The following is a 19,630-nucleotide window of genomic DNA, read 5'->3' as shown; positions in this document are numbered from 1 at the left end:
GAATTATGAAATGGAGGAAAGGTTCGTGGAGCTGTGGCAACAGTACTCCTGCCTGTATGATGTTTCATCGAGAGAGTACCATGACAGAATTCAAAAAGAAAAATGCTGGCGAAAAATAGCAGAAGTACTTCAGCAACCCGGTGAGTAACTGACTGGAATTAGCATTAAGCTAACTAATCATTCATTAAATTGTACTTCGCTATAGAGAAACTTGTTTGTGTGAGTGTGATTATGTATGTGTGTTACGAGTGAGAATGCGTGAGTCAGTGTGTGTGAATGAGTGAGAGAGTGTGAATGAGCGAGCGAGCGAGAGTGTGAGTGAAACATATTTTACCTCAAGTTCTCTTTGAAGGATTGACAGTCCATACTGTCCTCTTCGTGCAATCCAAGAACGTGTCCATTGTCGGGTTTTCTTTCTTTTATTATCTTTTTCTGAACACAAGACAGCCAATAGGAAAATCGCCGCTTCATCCATTGTTTGTTTACGTTCGTTTCCGGAAGTCAGGCGCTACTAGTTTCGCCTTCACGCGCGTCTTCAAAAACGACACGCGATGACTGGTCTGGAAGAAACGTGTAGTCTGACATGGTTCTTGTCCACGACACGACACGATTTTAGGAGTCAAAATCGTGTAATCTGACACAGTGACTATCGCATAAGATAAAAAAAACGTGTAATCTGAACCGGCCATAACTCTCATTACTGTCTGCTTAAGATCTGCTAAGTCTTTATTGTGGAGGAGCAGAATGTCCTCCAACAGACATTCTACTGACTATAACTTTGCAAGTACATGTCAATTTACAACTTTATTATAAATATTTAACATAATGTGTTAAAGGGACCATCAAAATAAATTGAAACCCAATTTTTATTTCTCATGCTAATAGCTACACACTGCAACATTTCTAGACTGACAACCATATTTATTGAATTCTAAGTGGGTTTGGGATTGAATTCGAAAATGCTATGATTCACAGTGATAAACATGGTTGCAAACGGGACAAAAATATACATGCCATGTATTGGACAATTGTATTAAAACAATTTGTATACAATAGCTGTACTATGAAGATCATGCCTTTTAATAGGGGCAACAAAAATATTAAAAAATTTAAAAATTGAGAAAATATTGTTTTATTGTTAAAATTTTGGAAAATATCTAAAAATAGCTATACAGCTTTAGTAGCGTATGCAACTCACACAATCCTGCTCAACTAATATTAAATAATAAAATATCTATGAACTCACATACTAATAATTTTTTTTAAATATATATATATACAATGTTCTTGTTGATCATGAGGAATATGTGTTTTATTGGGCCATAGGATAAAATATTTCTCCTGATCAAATCGTTCTGGGTTCAAATCCCCATTACATATTAAATTACCATTTTGTAATCAACTAAAATGTATAAATGGAACAAGGTTTGATTTGGCTTCATTTTAATTAGTGTTTTTACTAATTGATTAACTTGACATCAAATTACTTGTGGACTTGCCTTTTTGGCAGCTTTGATTAAACCTAATCAACCCTCTAGTATGTTATCAGTGTCGGGTAAGTTACTCTAAACTGTAATGAATTACTAGCTACTAATTACATCTTTAACAGAGTAATTCGATTACTGTACTAATTCCTCTCTCTAAAAAGTATTGCATTACTTGTTACTAATTACTTCCTAAATCCCATCAACCTCGACCAGTTGAACAATACAAGGATAGACATGAAACCACTCTTTTAATTCTTTCGCATAAATAATATAAAATTGTATAAATTATTCTTGAACTGACCAAAATATTTAAAGGGAGAAGGTTACATTAAATATTTATGTTTTAACATTAGACATAAAATTTTGCCGTTAAATCCACTATTGTTTTATATAATTGTTCTATAGTCTATACAGTATTTAATGCACTTACATCAGAAGTAACTGTAATTAAATTACAGAAAAATTAAGAGTAATCCCTTACTTTACCTTTTCAAGGGAAGAATTATTAAATTACAGTAATTAATTAGTAATGAGTTACTCCCAACACTGTATGTTAAAAACCTGACTGATCAGCACAGTCAATAATTAAAGCTGTAACTTCATTTTTAATGTGAAGAAGAGAACCTGTGGTGTCAGTCCCATTTTGTAATAGCCTCACAAAACTGCATGTTCCGCACAGGGACATTTAGACCTTTCTGGCAGAACCAATTTTGGACTTCACACACCCCACTCCCAAAAACGGGAGCCTCAAATTGATTTGTGTTTCTAATTTCTTGTAGGGTCCCTTAACTATTATAGGGGATTTGGGACCAGACATGTTAACGCCTTGCTTAATCATGTCGCAGGACTCAAGTCTTTTGGTAATAAGTTCCTCTATGTTGTATGTTAGTTTTATGGACTCTGTTGTAGCAAAAGAAAGAGTATTATTTCGCAAAATGTCCTTGTTCATTAAGCCATACTTAATCCAAACGTAAGTCTTGGAGGTTTAACTTGAATCAACAGACCATTTTATCTTATACCATGTACTATTAAAATGGAAAGTTTATTCATTACTCATTATCCAAGTCAGCAAGGGAGCAATTAAAAAGGAAATCCACTGAACAACATTCAGGCATGCCTTTATTTCCTTGAATGGCCACTGATTTGGAAATCTCAATGGATAACTGTGTTAACAGGGATTTGTTTTCCCTCATGCCAAACCAACCCCCCAGTATAGCACTGTATCAATGATATACATTTAAGACATGAATTGTTCTGTATTTCTAGCATGTTTTAAATGGTGACCGGCTGATCTATCAGAGAAAAAGAAGCCACATGATTTTTGTCTGCTGTTTTTCTCTACACTGTATTTTAGTCTCTTTAAACCTTAGGATGCTGTGCCAGCTGTGGCCATTGAATTGAAGTGCTGCTGTGGAGCAAATGGCCATACCTGGGGAACCTTATTCTGAATCATATCACTGACTGTAGTCTCGTTCCTGAATGAAATCTCAGTAAAACCTGAAAAAGTCTGATTTAGGAACCAATGACTCTTTTGAATTGGTTCTTTTTAATGAATCAAAAACATACCACACAACCAATATTATCTGTTTCTCAAATGAAATGAATCGACTCTTACATTTTGGTTCTTTTAAGTGAATCAAAAACACACAGCACAACCAATGTAGTATGTTATATATATTTGTTATATATACACAAACCTACGGTGGCCGAGAGAGCTCAACGCGCTGCAACTGAAGAAAACACATGCAAATAGAAAAAACACCCGCAAATTAAGAAAACATCTTCATCAGTTTTACAACACATGTGTGCTCCAAATACTCACAACACAACCAAATACAGAAACGCGCTGCAAAAGTTCACAACACAAACAAATACAGAAACGCGCTGCAAATAGGACAGAACACAACGGAAATGTTTCCGGGGAACCCAATAAGTGACGGACGGACGGACGGCTGGACGTGCTTATTGCTCGTGAGCTTTACCTATGCCCTATACTCTCTTAAAAGGGCAGACGGCAGAGCCCTTGAATTGGGCACTTTGGAGGGAGCGGGGCACTTGTGTGCCATTATGTTGATGAAGGGAGCAACGAAAGACAACGTAATATTTTCCTCATTATTTTCACCTGGGATGTTCCCATGACAACGCAGCGCGTGTCCATCAGCTGAATAGCTGTTCTTACCAGAAATATAGTATTATTGCTGTTAACATAACTGTTGCAAATAAATATACATTTTATACAACAAAGTTTTTAAAATATGCGTTATATCTGTGTGTGAGTGTCTCAACTTTAAAACTTGCTGTCTCATATTTGGACCCTAGCTGTAACATTTCTTATGAAACTTATTTTAACATAACATGACAAAATGTGTACAATGTAACTGATGTATAGATTAATGTCTTTCCCTAATTTTCTCTCTCTTTTTTTATTTATTTATTTTAGTCTTCAGCTCATTGTTCTTTTTAGTATTCTTATGACATTGAACATATTGTAAATACATTTTGTATATTGTATACAAAGTTGTATGTCATAAACGTGTCATCTCTGTATGTTTTGCAAAAATATTTAATAATAATAAGAGTAGACAGCTGTAAGCACGTCCCAGCCGGGTCCGTCACTTATTGGTTTCCCCGGAAACATTTCCGTTGTGTTCTGTCCTATTTGCAGCGCGTTTCTGTATTTGTTTGTGTTGTGAACTTTTGCAGCGCGTTTCTGTATTTGTTTGTGTTGTGAACTTTTGCAGCACGTTTCTGTATTTGGTTGTGTTGTGAGTATTTGGAGCACACATGTGTTGTGAAACTGATGAAGATGTTTTCTTAATTTGCAGGTGTTTTTCTATTTGCATGTGTTTTCTTCAGTTGCAGCGCGTTGAGCTCTCTCAGCCACCGTACAAACCAGCTTTGTTTTACTGAATCAAACACATACCTTTACTGTATTTAGTTGTTCTTAAAACTTGAGTAGTTAGTAATTGACTGAGTGTGTGCATATGACAACATGTTAGTTATAGAGAAGCATTATGATTTTGTCAATGTTATTTTTATATTAATAGATTTTTTGTTTGTTTAGTATTGCTATTCGATACACATTTTTAAGGCCACTTGGCGCTTATAAAAAGCAGTTGCCATTTAGCAAACTTTTCACACTCCTTTAGTGACTTAAAAAAAAAAATATATTTTTTAAAGCGACCAGCGAAAAATCTACTTTTGGACCACTGGTTAACATTTAGTCAGTCACTATATCATACTCGTTCCATTATCTGAGAAAATATGCAAATGAGAACAGCTTTATTTGACATTCAGCCATATATTATATTCAAATACAGAATGTGAGCACAGATTAAGAGAGAAAACAAATGTAAAGTTCTGGAAATTGGCGCATTACGTCATCATCTAGTGAAATTTAACTCCTTTTTGAGCAGGCTTTACCTACTTTCCATTCAAAATAGTAACTGCTAAAAAGTAATTACAAAAATAATCATTAATGGAACAATTAAGGAATCATAACTAGAACTGATTCCTTACGATTCTCATCTTTATACAGTAGTACTCAGAGAAGACTCGTATCGTGCAAAAGTCTCTAGTTTGGAAGCCTTAAGTCAGTTTCTTTGCAACTTAAAACTTATCTCACCGGTACCAACGCAGGAAAACCTGGAACGATGTTCAACCTGAATTTATGTTGGATTCATGCATGCAGCCGCAGGCGATACATACGAGCAAACGTCTTCCTCTTGCATACAATTATTACTGCCTCGAAGGTGAGTTCATTATTCAATACGCAGTTATCAGCAGCGTAACCTTGCGCCTGCGGCGTTCGTGATAGACTCCACACTGATCTCATTTGCGCAGGCTTTGTTTAAAGTGCCCGTGCCAAGTACAGCCTTTAAATATAAATCCGTGTTTAAACCAGTGAAGTGCTTCAGATATGAATGACCCAAGGTTTCCTTTGAAAAAGTCTCAAGCAGTCATCAGTAAAGCAGCGACTTAATCCAATACAGCAGTTTTCAATTCAAAGGCCATTTCCAACTCTGTCCTGCCACATTCAGTCATTTGCAATCTCAGTCAGGCAAACTGTTTTGGGGTCTGAGCCCGTTTGCTAAGAGGATCCTGGGCTAAATTGCTATTAATGAGGACAAAGCGCCTGTCGGTGTTAGTCACAACATGCATCACGGTGATGGATCAGCCTGGCGCTTCCATTAAGATTTCTTTCTGCATTGACTAATTCAACTCATTAGTTGCATCTAGCATGAAGTGAGCTCTGAGGCACGAAAACAGATGTATGGAAGATGCATTATAAGGTTAGCCGAGGTGTTAAATGGAGCTAGTTGGATGATTCTTCAGTGTTTCTCTTATGGATGATCAGGTGAGGGAGGACGGTTTTCGAAAGGTGTTTGAGAGCATAAATTAGAGGTTTGATTATGATGCACCGCTGCTGAATCAACTGGCCTCATTAGTTTTGCTGGGTCTTCGGTATAGTCACAGATGGCATCGGTAACTGACCTCATTGGTGCTTTGAACAATTGTCTGTCTTAACACTAATTAATGGATTAAATGTGTTCAGAAGAATAATGATTTGTCTGTGAGCAATAATAGTTTTTTTAATGATATATGTTATTCATTAAGGTTATAGATTCTGTTATAAGGTGGTGATTTCTCGCTGTTTGAATTAGTTTTTTAATATTAACACAGAGAATGAAAGCAGGGGTGAAATATTCGTTCTGGCTTTGTATTAATCAAAGCTGTAAATCCAGAGTGTTTGGAAAGAAGCTTTAAACACAGTCTCATTATTCACAGTTTTTTACTCTTCAGTAAAGCGGAAGAAAGAAGGCCAAACAACATTAACCTTCACATGATGCTTTCTGGCTCCTAAATTAAACATGATCACGGGACACCATCATTTAGATAACGGAAATCCATTTTCACTACCAAAGTGTCTTTAAGTTCACCAGGAAAGATTTGTTTTAGCATTGATTTCCCAGAGTTTGGGCAAATGTTGTCATTCAGTGTCAATCAGTGCTTTGAAAGAAACAGTTCACAGTTTACTAACCTTTGTCGTTCCAAATGGTCAAAGATGTGACTCTTAATTAGGTTTAATAATAATAATAATAATAATAATGTAATTTATTAATTTATAAAAAAATGCATTAAAATGCCATGTATACATGCAGTGACTTCTTCATTACACAAACACAAATCTAAAACAGGCAATAATATCATGACTCTGAGCCAATGACTCTTTCCCCACCACCATTGACGGAAACTTCCGTCATTTATGATACAACACTTCCCTGCCATTGACGGAAATTTCCGGCTTTCCGTGTTTTCACTTTCATAAGGTAGGGGGTGCTATGACATATCTTCTGAAAGAGTACATAATCTCCTGATCAAAAGACTAATGATGTAAAGTCTGCTTCATTTCCACGAACCGGTGCTTTCGGACAGTTTGTTTCAATGAATGAAGCAGGAAAAAAAAAAACGATTCATCGGTTTCTTACGTCATCATGCAATGATGGCACTACACATTTCTAACAACTTTCAAGTATATCAAGGAAACATTCAAATAAAGTCATTTGTGTTTAAGCATTTTGAAACATTCCAATAAAAAGTTATTTGTTGAACACATATCTCTGATTATTGCCTTTCATTCACTTACGTTAATGGTGTTTACGGTCACAGTTTCATTCGCGAATCCTTTGTCGGATACGACTTGAGTAGCTTACATCTTGGATAAGATTTCTAAAAGTTTCGCACCTACAGCACACATTACAGACATTGATGCACAAATGTGGAAATTATCTACATGTCTTAAGTATATAGAAAGAATAAACCAGTCTTATAAACTCCTTCATTCTGCTTAACAACTTAAAATATAATCTGAAGTAAAATGTATTAACATCTCTCGACAGAAAGGTTTTTGCAGGCTTTAATAAAACTTTATTGCCACAGGCTTGCATATTATCATCAACTCACTCACTCAGACTCCTCAGTAATCCTCGGCAAACTTCCACAGTTGGTTGAACCGGCTTATTGGGTTCTTTTTGAGTCTGACGTGCTACGTCTTGCGTCATCAACCCGGAAACAAAAGTTTGATTCAGTTCGATAAGTGAACCAGGTTACTTCCTGAGAACCAGCTCAAAAGAATGATTTGTTTCAAGAATCAAACATCACAAAAAGACGTGAAGAAGAAGCAGAAACACGCAATAGCTTATGTAATCATATGCATATATGCATATGATTACATAAGCTATTGCTTGTTTCTGCTTCTTGCTTTCTGCTTCTACATATAATGTGAAATAACGTGATCATCAATAAACAGCATAATCAAAACTGCCTAATGTTACTAAATGAAATTAGGACTGTGAAGTTTGTGGGTGTTGATGGACTCGATGTACTCCATCTGTGTTTTGATCATCGGTCTGAATTCAAGTGTTCACCATACGGGTGGTGGTGGCGCAATGGATAAGACACATGCCTTTGGTGTGAGAGACCCGGGTTCGAATCCACTGTGAGACACCAATGTGTCCCTGAGCAAGACACTTAACCCCTAGTTGCTCCAGAGGCGTGCGACCTCTGACATATATAGCAATTGTAAGTCGCTTTGTATAAAAGCGTCAGCTAAATGAATAAATGTAAATGTAAATGTAAATGTAAGTGTTGATTAAAAAAATAATTCATTCAGCTAGAATAATTATTTTTTTTTTTGATTGTTTAAAAGGCTTTGTTCTTTCTTTTGATATATTGCATGCAGATATCCATGAAACTTTTGTGAAAATGATCAGAAATGCTGGCGGTGGCTGGCAACAACAACAACAAAAAAACGCTGGCGGGGAAATAGTTAAAGATGTCATATGATGCTTTTTAATGTTTTCCTTGTCCTTTAGTGTGGTTTGTTTATGCATGTATAAGATCTGCAACGTTACAAAGCAGTGTCCCACAAAGGGATCAAACAGACCTGCCTAAAACGCCTCAATCTCGAAGTCTTCCTCAAACGTCACAATGTAAAATATTATTAAAATGCTCGCCCAAAGGCATACGCTAAGAAAGATGACGAGGCTTCATGTCACAGATATGCTGTGTGTCTGATGTGAAGTTTGGCCTTTCAAAAATTGATGAAATTAGGAATCAGACGTTAAGATGTATTTATAAAGCTGTTCCTGGATCAGTACAACCCACATTTTACAGAGGACAGTTTCCTGAACCTGGGCGAGTACAACACAGGCTATTTACGAAGACAAATTACCACTGTGAAACAGTGTGAAAAACTTGGATTCGATCAATCGGCTTGATCATCCGCATTTTCAGAATTGGGCTCGAACTGATAAAGTAAAACCGCTGACATTATTAACTGTGTGTTTACATTTGCTTAACACCATGGAAGCTGAAGCTTGCGATTAGGTGCTTTCACATTTCTGACACACACTGGAGGTGTGGCCAATCACAACGCACTGGATCAGCTGGCCAATCAGAGCACTCTGAGCTTTTCAGAAGGAGGGGCTTTATAGAAATCGGCACGTTTCCGACAGGCTGAATAGAGGACCTGCAATTAAAGCATGTCAACCTATTCCATTACACTCAATATTTTAAAAGAGCATCATATGGCCTTAAAAATATCAGATAATTTTACCTTTTTATTAGCTTTTTTAATGAGCATAATAATAGTTAGTTCAGGTTGTAAAATGTCAAATAATCCCCCCACACGTAATAATAATAAAATTCACCCTATATTCTGAAGCCATTAAATAGCTTTGCATGAAGAACAGACAAGTAAAATCTTCCCTTCCCTTCCATATTCACAATTAACAACACACTTTATATTTTTGTCATTTTACCACGTTCAGAATACGATATTTCTCATTTATTTGTTTGATGCACAATTACATGCAGAGTGCAACAACAGGCCTATTGTGTGTTTGGCCTTTCCAGGGACAATGAGCTGGCTCGGACCTCAGAGACAATTTTTAGGATTTAATGAATCTCCCTCCAGAAGCGTAAGAGCCTGCTGTGGGTGTAATGAAGTTGTGATTTTTCACTCTCTGTTTCTCTCACACTCCGCTGATTCTTGCCCTTGACTTCATGTCGTTTTAATACTTTTTATAGCTTTTTTTATTTCTTTTTTTTTTTACATAAATGATAAACTATCTCAGCTTTTACATTATTTTGCTGAATAAAATCCATAGTTTTATGCCACCGCAGAATAAAGAGACAAACAGTGCTCTCTGGGCTGCGCAAAGATAATAAAAATGTTAATTAAATACAGTGATGTTAACCTAATTAGTTTCATGATAAATTAGGACCAGATGCAACCAACTCTTGCATCATTACACAAACAGAAGTAGAACTACATAGTTTGTTGCTTTTGCAAGTACAAAAAGTGCTGTTTTTTGTTGTTGTTTTTTTTACTAAACTTTTAAAAATATAATGATTTAAATAATATTTCAAAACAGAAAATAGACAGAGTGAAGTGAATGAGAACTAGTCATGGAGAACCTGGAAATATTAGGAGTTTTTTTTTTACATTTGAGTTGAAAACAATGAATTAAAACAATTTATGCTCAGATATAAAATATCAAATATAGTTGTTTTTTTTAAGTAATATATTCAAAAGTTTCAGTCTTCAGTGTCACAAGGATGCTGATTTGCTGCTAATATGCTGATTTGCTGCTCAAGAAACATTTATTATCAATGATGAAAACAGTCTGATTTTAAAAAAAAGAATGGTGGAAACAGTTTTTCAGGATTCTTTGATGATTAAAAAGATCCAAAGATCCAAAGAACAATTTTGATGATTAAAAAGATAAAAAGAAAAGAAATATTTTGCAATATTTCTATTGCAAATTAATTAAAAAGCATTAATTTGCAATATAAATATTTTTACACACACACACACACACACACACACACACACACACACACACACACACACACACACACACACACACACACACACACACACACACACACACACACACACACACACACACACACACACACACACACACACACACACACACACACTTTTAAATTGTAAATGGCTTCTGGTGTAAAGCCTTATGGTCCAATAACTATTTTATTAGAATTAATATTACTAGGATATTGGCTGTTTATTAGAACACAATTATTTATTAAAGCACATATTAATGCCTTATTCTGCATGACCATATTCTATATCCCTTAATCCTACCCAATACCTAAACTTAACAACTACCTTACAAACTATAATTAAGTCATAGTTAATAGTTAGTAGAGAATTGCACCCTAATCTAAAGTGTGACCAAATTTAACAGTCTGACAGCACAAGTGTAAATAAATAAGAAACAACAGTCTTTAAAAACCCTCTTTTGTACAGAACTACTTCCTTCCTCCATGGATTTAAATCTCAAGTTGGCAGTTTAACAGTTGAGGTCAAGCCTCCGTTATACTAATTCTGAAATGTCACTTTAGAATTAGTAATGAAGGAACGTTGAGTCACTTTATTTAAGCTTGTTGTATTATGTCGAGTAGAGTATTATGAGAGAGAAAGAGAGATCGACTAAGTGAGGGCATTACCCTGCATATCTAGCTGATATTCTTAAGGTCAATCTTATATCCATAATCACAAAATCAGTTTGAATGTCCGGTTGAGGAAAGCAATGTCTTTGTCCTTTTCAGTTTAGAGAATTTTACATTACAGCTCTAGTCAATGCATTAGTAAGTTGCATCTTATTGTTTACAACCTTGAGTCCCATTTAATATACTGTAAAAGACTTTGCTCTTGACTCACTCTTAAAGACAGTCTTTGCAGCCATCTAATGGTGCAATAACGTAGCTTACTTTCACTGAAGTCGAAATCACAATCTCTAACGGACCCTTTCTCAATGCCAAATATGGCATGTTATTTACATAAAATATTTATTGAAAAATAATATTTAAATAAACAAAAGTATAAGACCTTTGTACAATAGGAAATAAACAGTTCAGTCAAAAGTACAAAAGCAGCTAGTACAGGATTTCATTTAAATATAAAGTTATGAAACTTAACTTTGCCCTTGGCCAAATCAATTTGCTCTGGAAAAAGTAGGCCTAAAAGATTAATACCAAAGATTGCCCGCTTGATACCCAAAATAAATAATACCTCATGTTTAAACTATGTAAATAAGAGCCAGCAGCAAAGTCCCGTAGGACTGGCCGAGAGGAAGCTGTTTTTGGCGAGTACATGAGCGCTGAATGGCCGCTGACGGCCTGGAGCTCAATCTCCGGAAATGTCAAAACAAATTGTCAAATATGCGCTATGTTTACATGTAAGTCGCATATTTGAGATCTAAATAACTACATTCTCACCTAAAAAAACTCTTAAAACTACATTCCGTGACATAATAACAGTAGTATTTGTAAAATCATGGTGGTTTGCCATAACACTCTCAGTGAGAAATGTTGGAAGCGGAGTGATACAAACGGTGAAATGGTTCCAATGCTGATACTGGGGGAATATCGCACGGCTGGAAAAGGCTCTCAGCCAATCAGATTCAAGAACCAGAAAGAACTGTTGTGTATATATATACATACATATATACTAGGGCTGCACGATATTGAAGAAAATTGCAATAGCCTATGCGATAACTCATTAAATAATGCAATATTTGATATGCGATACGATAATGCTTAAAGTGTGTAAAATAAACTTAAATTATCCTTCAAATATATTTAAAATGATATAACCTACATAGTGTTTCACATTCTTTTTGTGACAAGAAAACATCCCTACAACTTCTGAAAGTGAACAGCAGTGTTTTACTGTAGTATTAGAACAGTAGTTTTTTGTTGAGATGGTTACATTGAAACTCGCTCACCCACATGTCCAGTTGTATTTGATATTCACCAGCCGCTTTAATCAATTTATTAGACAAAGCCAATAATTGCTTCTCTCTCTCTCTATCTCCAGGTAACTGAGACCAGGACCGGCCCTTTGGGGTGCAGTAACTATGACAACCTCGACTCTGTCAGCTCCGTTCTGGTTCACAGCCAGGAGAACAAAGTTCAATTGCAAGGTAGGGATATACACAATCCCACACTTCCTCATAAAACACTTCCCCTCATTCTGCTGTTAATTCTAAAGTGTTTTCCCGAGGTTGTGTGATGAGCCATGGTAGCAACATGATCAAAGCGTTGATGCCGCCGTTGTCTAATTAGCCTGCTAATTATACACAAAACTTGAATGTTGATAGATGACTGTGCTTGCTAATTAGATTAAAGGATTTAGCAACTGACAAGACTGAGGCCCTTTTGACTCTCAGCCATGGAAAAGCAAAGGCATGTGTGGTCGACCTTACACTTCTGTATTTCTCCTTCTAGGACTTCAGGCTATTCTGCCTAGTTATTTAAGTAGCAGCTTTGTTCAGGCTGCCTTAGGTTACATAGGCTGCAATGCTGAAGGCCAGTTTGTGTGCAAAGACAATGACTGCTGGTGCCAATGCAGTAAGGAGTTTCCCCAGTGTAACTGCCCCGAGGCTGATATCCGCTCCCAGGAAAGCTATCTGGAGCGCATGAGGGAGGCCTGGAGACAGGAGAACCAGGAATTTCAAGACTCAGGTGCCATTACATCTTGATTTTCTCTTTTTCTCTGTGGAGCATTTTTTGTCCCCTCCATTCATGAGGTGCTGGTTGTCCCCCTTAGGCCGCAAGACTGCTTAACTAGCAAGACTCCCTTCCTTGGGAACTTCACCAAAAATTCTCTTCTGAAGTTTTTTTTTTAAGGAATAATGACCGGCTGACTGTGCATTATCCCACTTATTACCTGATATCAGTGTAGTTATTATGAACCAAAGCTATTAAACTATTAAAAATAATTAATATAATCATAATCAGTAATATTTAGTAATATATCTTTAGTAATATTAATTCTAAAACTTGAACTGAAATAAAAATGTAAAAGCTATTTCATTTTTGTAAAAAAAAAAAAGACAAAATGTTAAACTTAAATGAAAACTGAAAACCTACAATAGTTTATAAATAATACTAAAATAACACAGAATGGCTACTCATGAAAATATACAATTTGATTTGATTAATTTAAGTAAAATAATTTTTAAATTGGCATGTACATTTGTATTAATTATTTATCATTTCTCTTTTTTATCGGTTATCTTAAAGCTTGCTCTAAGAAAAACATTGTGTTACAATATACAAAACAATCGGCCTATAGCAACCAGGCAAACACTATTACAGTTAGGGATGCACCGATACCACTTTTTTTTCAGACCAAGTACAAGTACTTACATTTGGGTACTTGCCGATACCAAGTACCGATATGAGTACTTAATAATAGCCTACCATTACAGTTCTTCTAACAATGTTTTATTTTCATAAGATGTTTTTTACTTTCTGACTGTAACAAAGTAAATAGGCCTACACAACTTGTATAATCAAATTGCTTGTGTTAAAGGAGCTATTTCTCACCCCTCCTCTTGATAATTTAGCAGAGCAGAGTTTGCAGTCTGCTCTACTTTTATCATCATCGCTTATCTTAAAATATCTCCAAACAGCTCCAATTACTCCTCCTCCAACTACCTGCTCATCTAATGATAGGCTAGGCTACTGTCACGTTCACATATCGTGTTTTTTTGTGCATGCAAATTTGTTATTTCAAATGTAGGCGCACGGCAATCACGCTCATAATAGAAGTGACGCGCATGTGAACGGCCCCTTAAAGTGGTATCGGGTGCGGTTGTATCGGGGTAGTTTTACGAGTACAAGTACGAGTACATGAGCACAGTATCGGACCTACACCCGAGTACTGAAATAACTTAAAAAAACTCTTGGACGTATTTTAAAGAGTCTATGCCGCAAACTTCACATACTTTTGAAAATCCAGCGTTTAGTTGAGCCTGATAAGCGCTCATTATATCGGCATTCTTCTTCGATGAGGGGGTTTGGCTTCACGACATATTTGTTTCCATGCGGACCGTTAAAGAACGTGACACACACGTCTCCCAGAAATCCTGTAGAATTCAACCATTCAGATGACGACTTCGAAACTCCTGAAGTGTTTCCAATTTTGTGTGCCATATGCATCAGACGTTCAGCCAACGGTCCGTGGGCGTCATGACGTCTGAGGCTGAGACTAGTATTTTGCTGACAACTACATTTTGAAAAAAAAAAATCACAAAAATGCTGTTAATTCACATTTCCATTTTCATCAGATGAGTTCCAGAGCTTCATGGGTAAATTACCAACACAGAGCGCTCTAAATTCATCAAGAATCCAGCCATTGTGGAGGACAGACCTCGCTCTACAGCAACGCTACAGGCAGCTAGAAAGCCGCGTTAGCCTCCTGCTCTCCAAGACCCGACGAACTGCTAACAAGCTCTTCAGCCTCAGCAAGAGATGCCGCATTCAGCCCAAAATAGTGTCTCTAAGGGAGAGGTAAAATGTATTTATAGGCACACATTATACCCATGAATCCTAATTTTTTGTTGTATAATTATGCAAGCTATGCAAATGAAGCTACATGAAAAGCTGCAAAGTTTTAGTCTATAAGGAATTCAGAATTTTTGTGCATCATTAAACTGAAGAAGTTTCTCATTTATTTAGTTTTAGCTGAAACTGTATATTTTTCTATCCCATCCCATAGGGAATCAATATCTCAGTTGTTTCTCCTAGACAGTAATGAAAAGGACAACCAATGGAGACTTTTGCTTTAACGGATAATACTCCCCCAAAAATGGGAGTGAGTAAATCAATATTTGGGGCCCATATCGATCAGAAAGTTTTAAAACCAACAATGGTTTCTTTTGTGTCTATTTTTTATGTAATGTGTCGATGATACATAAATTAAACATAAGTAAAATCTCGATCAAGTCCATTGAGCTTTGAAAGGGTAACCTCTGAGCAATTTAATTTACCTCTGAGATTGTGAAAACACTTTGAATGAGTATTACACTACTGGATTTTGATTTGAAAGCGCAATTGTTTAGCCAAGCCCGATCTCCAAGCGAGTATAAAAGACTAATGACTAATCTATTGTTTAACCACCCACTAAAGCCTCTGAGGCTACTGCTGCACTAATGGATTACTTTTGTCCTACCAGTGCTTTCAAAGGCAGATATTAGCAGAGATGAAGGTTAGAAACCAATTAGTGCTGTTGCTAAACAAAACTGTCTATTGGTTGTCACCATTTGTTGCGAATCATTGCCTTATGATCTTTGCAATTATTTGAATACATTACAAGCTATACAATTATTTACTCACATTTTTTGTTTACTGTTGATTTTCCCAGACCCTTGGGCTACTGGCTACAGTTCACCCTGTCCATCCTGTACTGCAGTGAGAATAACCAACTGGGATTTTACACAGAGGAATTACGGACTTGTGCCTGTCCGTACGAGAACCCCTCGTGCCAGGGTGTCGTCCCATGCGAAGTGGGTGATGGCCACCGTTGCGCTTCCTGCTCTGTGGACAACCGCACCCGCTGCTCCAGCTGCAACCCAGGTTACGTTCTCAGTCATGGAGTTTGTAAATACGCCGTCCCCAACCCCACAGACCACTACCTGGGCTTTGAGACGGACCTACAAGACCTGGAGCTACGCTACCTACTGCAACACAGAGACGCCCGCATCACCACACATGCAATCTTCGTCAGCAACGACGTGCGCCTCAACGTTTGGTTCGACCCGTCTTGGAGAAAGAGGATGCTGCTTACGCTAAAGAGCAACAAGTTCAAATCCAACCGTGTCCACATGCTCCTGGGTATCTCGCTGCAGATCTGCATGACCAAGAACTCCACCTTAGAGCCTGCGCTGTCCGTCTACGTCAACCCTTTTGGCGGTAGCCATTCAGAAAGCTGGACTATGCCCATCAATCAAAACAGCTACCCGGACTGGGAGAAAACCAAGCTGGACATTCCTTTGGATTGCTTCAATTGGACCTTGACTTTAGGCAACCGGTGGAAGAGCTTTTTTGAGACTGTTCACTTTTACCTGAGGAGCCGCATTCGGACCGAGTCCTCTCAGGGGAACGATACGGTCTACTTCGAGCCTCTAGAAGCTATGGATTCCTCCCAGAACTTTGGATACATGAAGATCAACAGCATGCAGCTGTTTGGTTACAGTATGCACTTTGACCCCGAGGCTATCCAGGACCTGATCCTACAGTTGGACTATCCGTACACTCAGGGATCTCAAGACTCTGCCCTGCTGCAGCTAATGGAGATCCGATACCGGGTCAATAGACTGTCTCCTCCTGGACCACTGCCATTAGATCTGTTCTCCTGCCTACTCCGACATAGGCTCAAACTGTCCAGCTCCGAGGTACAGAGAATACTCAACACACTGCAGACTTTTAGTGCCAAACAGCCGTTCTACAAAGAGTACGAAGCTGCGAAACTTTGTAGTTAGAAAGCAAACCAATTTATTTTTGCCATTGATGTTTTGCTTTACTCGCTGAGAAGTTAATTTAACTGTTGCTGTTTGATATGAAGTCATTACTGTTCATAGACATGGTATATATTTGATGTCTTTGGTTCAAATGGTAGTTCAGATTAAACAAAGTTTTGCACAATTTTATCAATTCTGCCATATTTGAATTAAATAAAATAGGCAAAAAAGACCTAGTTAAAAAAGATCTAACATTTTGTTTTGTTTTTGTAGCACACTGATTATGGTTGGCTGGATCCCAACTCTGCAATAGAAAATGTTAAGAATGTATTTTTAACAAAAAGTTAACAAAAACTTTCCTTTCGCAAATTAGTTTAAATTTTATCTAAAGAAACTCAATAACACATCAAGATATGGAAGCTTGTTTCCGTCAGTAAAAATTCAAGATAATTGCAACTTTTTATCTCACAATTCTGACTTTTTTTTTCTCCGAATTCCATGATATAAAGTCACAATTGTGAGTTATGAGGTCAGAACTGCATAATATATCATGCAATTCTGACATTATGACACGCATTTGCTACTTTATATCATGGAATTCTGAGGGGAAAAAAAGTCAGAATTGTGAGATAAAAAGTTGCAATTATCTTTAATTTTTACTATTTAAGCAACTGTTTTCAGCATTGATAATGCAGCAATGTAAGAATGATTTCTGAAGGATAATGTGACACTGAAGACTGGAGTAATGATACTGAAAATTCAGATTTGCATCACAGGAATAAATTACATTTTAAAGTATTTAAATAGAAAATAGTTATTTTAAATTGTAATGATATTTCACATTATTACTGTTTTTATCAAAATGCTATGGTGAGCATAAGAGACTTCTTTCAAAAATATTAAAACATCTTACCGACACCAAATTATTCTCGTTACATTATATATATCTCATGATATGACTGTACATTTTTGTCCCCTTCATTTTGGGGTGAAACGCGACCTGAACATGTTTGGTCACACTTACACTTCTAGTCATGCATGTGACATACAACCCTTTTGTATTGCTTTTAATTACAATTACACCAAGACAATAATTAATCCCCTACTTATATATATATATATATATAAAATATGAATGTAGGGAATATATTTTAAATCCAGTCCTGTAAGTTTTGAAAGAGAATACTGAAGTACACCATTAAAAGTTATGTTGGCACTGAAAGCAGAGGTGCTGCTATTCCTTCAAATGTGTCATTCCAGTTGAAATCCAGATCTACAGCATAAAGACATCAGATGAAGCGAACAAGCTAGTAATGGCTTCAGGTGTACACGGATATTCAAATGAATTAATTTGCTGAAATACATAAATATGTATTGATCTGTCAATGGAAAGCAATTTTCCCATTCCTGAGATTCATTTTAAAATTCACGCCAAAATCAGATTTGCGTTCTGAAACATCAATCACATGGTCATTAATAAACATTATTTCCTGCCTGATTCACATGGCATATTCCAACTCATCCTTCAACGTTCCATCACACCTTAGTGTGTGAAGAGGTTCTTAACAACCCCTAAAGACGGACGGCATATGGTCTCCTCCTACTTTCTTTGTGGCAAATTTAGTGCCCTAAATGTGCGGTCCTCAAGAGACGAGCGCTGGCACTTATCAGCAGGCGAATAACGATGAGGAGAGTGACCTCCCTCAGTCCTCCACTCCGTCATCGCTCCCGGTGTGATGGATGAGCACTGAGGAGATGGAGACATGCGGCGCTCGAAAGGCTGGCACCCTGGACAGAGCCCATTATCAAACATCCTTCTCCACGGCAGCAGGAGTCTGTTCAAAGCGTGTGAGCTATTTACCTCGGTTGCTGGGGTTCAGATGAATTTGTTTTTGGTTCTGCGAAACCATCTGCTGCTCCAGAGTGCTGCGTGGTCGTGATTGACAGCAGCATTGTGAAGTTAAAGTCCCCATGTTTCTATCTCGCAGACAAGCGTGACTCGCCACATAAGGTGACCAGATTTCCAGTGTGTCAGTGTGGTTCACTGTGGGTACACGCAGCAATTCAACCATAGTGATGGCATGCTAAAATGTTGGAAGAAAAGTGCAAGGGGTCGCAAGTCTGATCTGATTGGATCACAGACAGCAGGGAAGAAACAACACTGAATGCAAATAATTAAAATGCAAAGTCTCTTTTTGCTGATGTCAAAGGCCATGCATCCAATCAAACTCTATGGTATTTGGCCGCGCATTCATCTATCATTTGGTCGAAGCTATAGTCAATTCGGCAGATGTCAACATGGACAGGTGGTGTGACATGCACTTATCATCAGAAACCGTTATTTAAAGAGATAGTTCACCCATGTTCTCACCCTCATGTCGTTCCAAGCTTATATGACTTTCTTTCTTCTGCTGAACACAAAAGAAAATCTTTTTAAGAACATCCATAACCAAACAAATATAGGTTCCCATCGACTTTCATAGAGTGGAAGTTCAGGAAATGAAAGTGATATGTTTTATATAACATTATCTTATAATTTTTATACAACATAAGGATCAATGGTGAGATGCTCATCTATCAGTTTCTTCAAAATACATTACGAATGCAGTTTATACATTGATTTAGACTTGAAAATGTTTTTAATTTCTGAATTTAAATTCATTTTCGTTTGATGAAGTCAGAAATGTCAGGGTGATATACAGTATCTGCCCTGATATAAATAAAAGAAAAAGGCTCGTCAAAGGATGAAATTCTTTGAGGAGAAAAAGTTGTTTCTAGAAACAGCATCGCTGCATATTAATA

General features: G+C 37.0%; 1 protein-coding gene across 1 annotated transcript in view; it reads left to right on the top strand.

Moving 5' to 3' along the window:
- brinp3b (bone morphogenetic protein/retinoic acid inducible neural-specific 3b) overlaps window positions 1-19,419 on the top strand; it is a 37,353-nt gene extending 17,934 nt beyond the window's left edge. Inside the window, exons 5-8 of the mRNA XM_082173785.1 lie at window positions 12,400-12,505; window positions 12,810-13,046; window positions 14,657-14,879; window positions 15,733-19,419. Of these exons, the coding sequence (XP_082029911.1) occupies window positions 12,400-12,505; window positions 12,810-13,046; window positions 14,657-14,879; window positions 15,733-16,849 (1,683 nt within the window). The 3' untranslated portion in view covers window positions 16,850-19,419. The remainder of the gene's footprint in view (window positions 1-12,399; window positions 12,506-12,809; window positions 13,047-14,656; window positions 14,880-15,732) is intronic.
- The last annotated feature ends 211 nt before the right edge of the window (window positions 19,420-19,630 follow it).

This window comes from Leuciscus leuciscus, assembly GCF_965113295.1.
Source record: "Leuciscus leuciscus genome assembly, chromosome: 6".
NCBI lineage: Eukaryota > Metazoa > Chordata > Actinopteri > Cypriniformes > Leuciscidae > Leuciscus > Leuciscus leuciscus.
The sequence above is the reverse complement of the archived record's forward strand: the minus strand, read 5'-3'. Positions and strand labels throughout refer to the sequence as shown.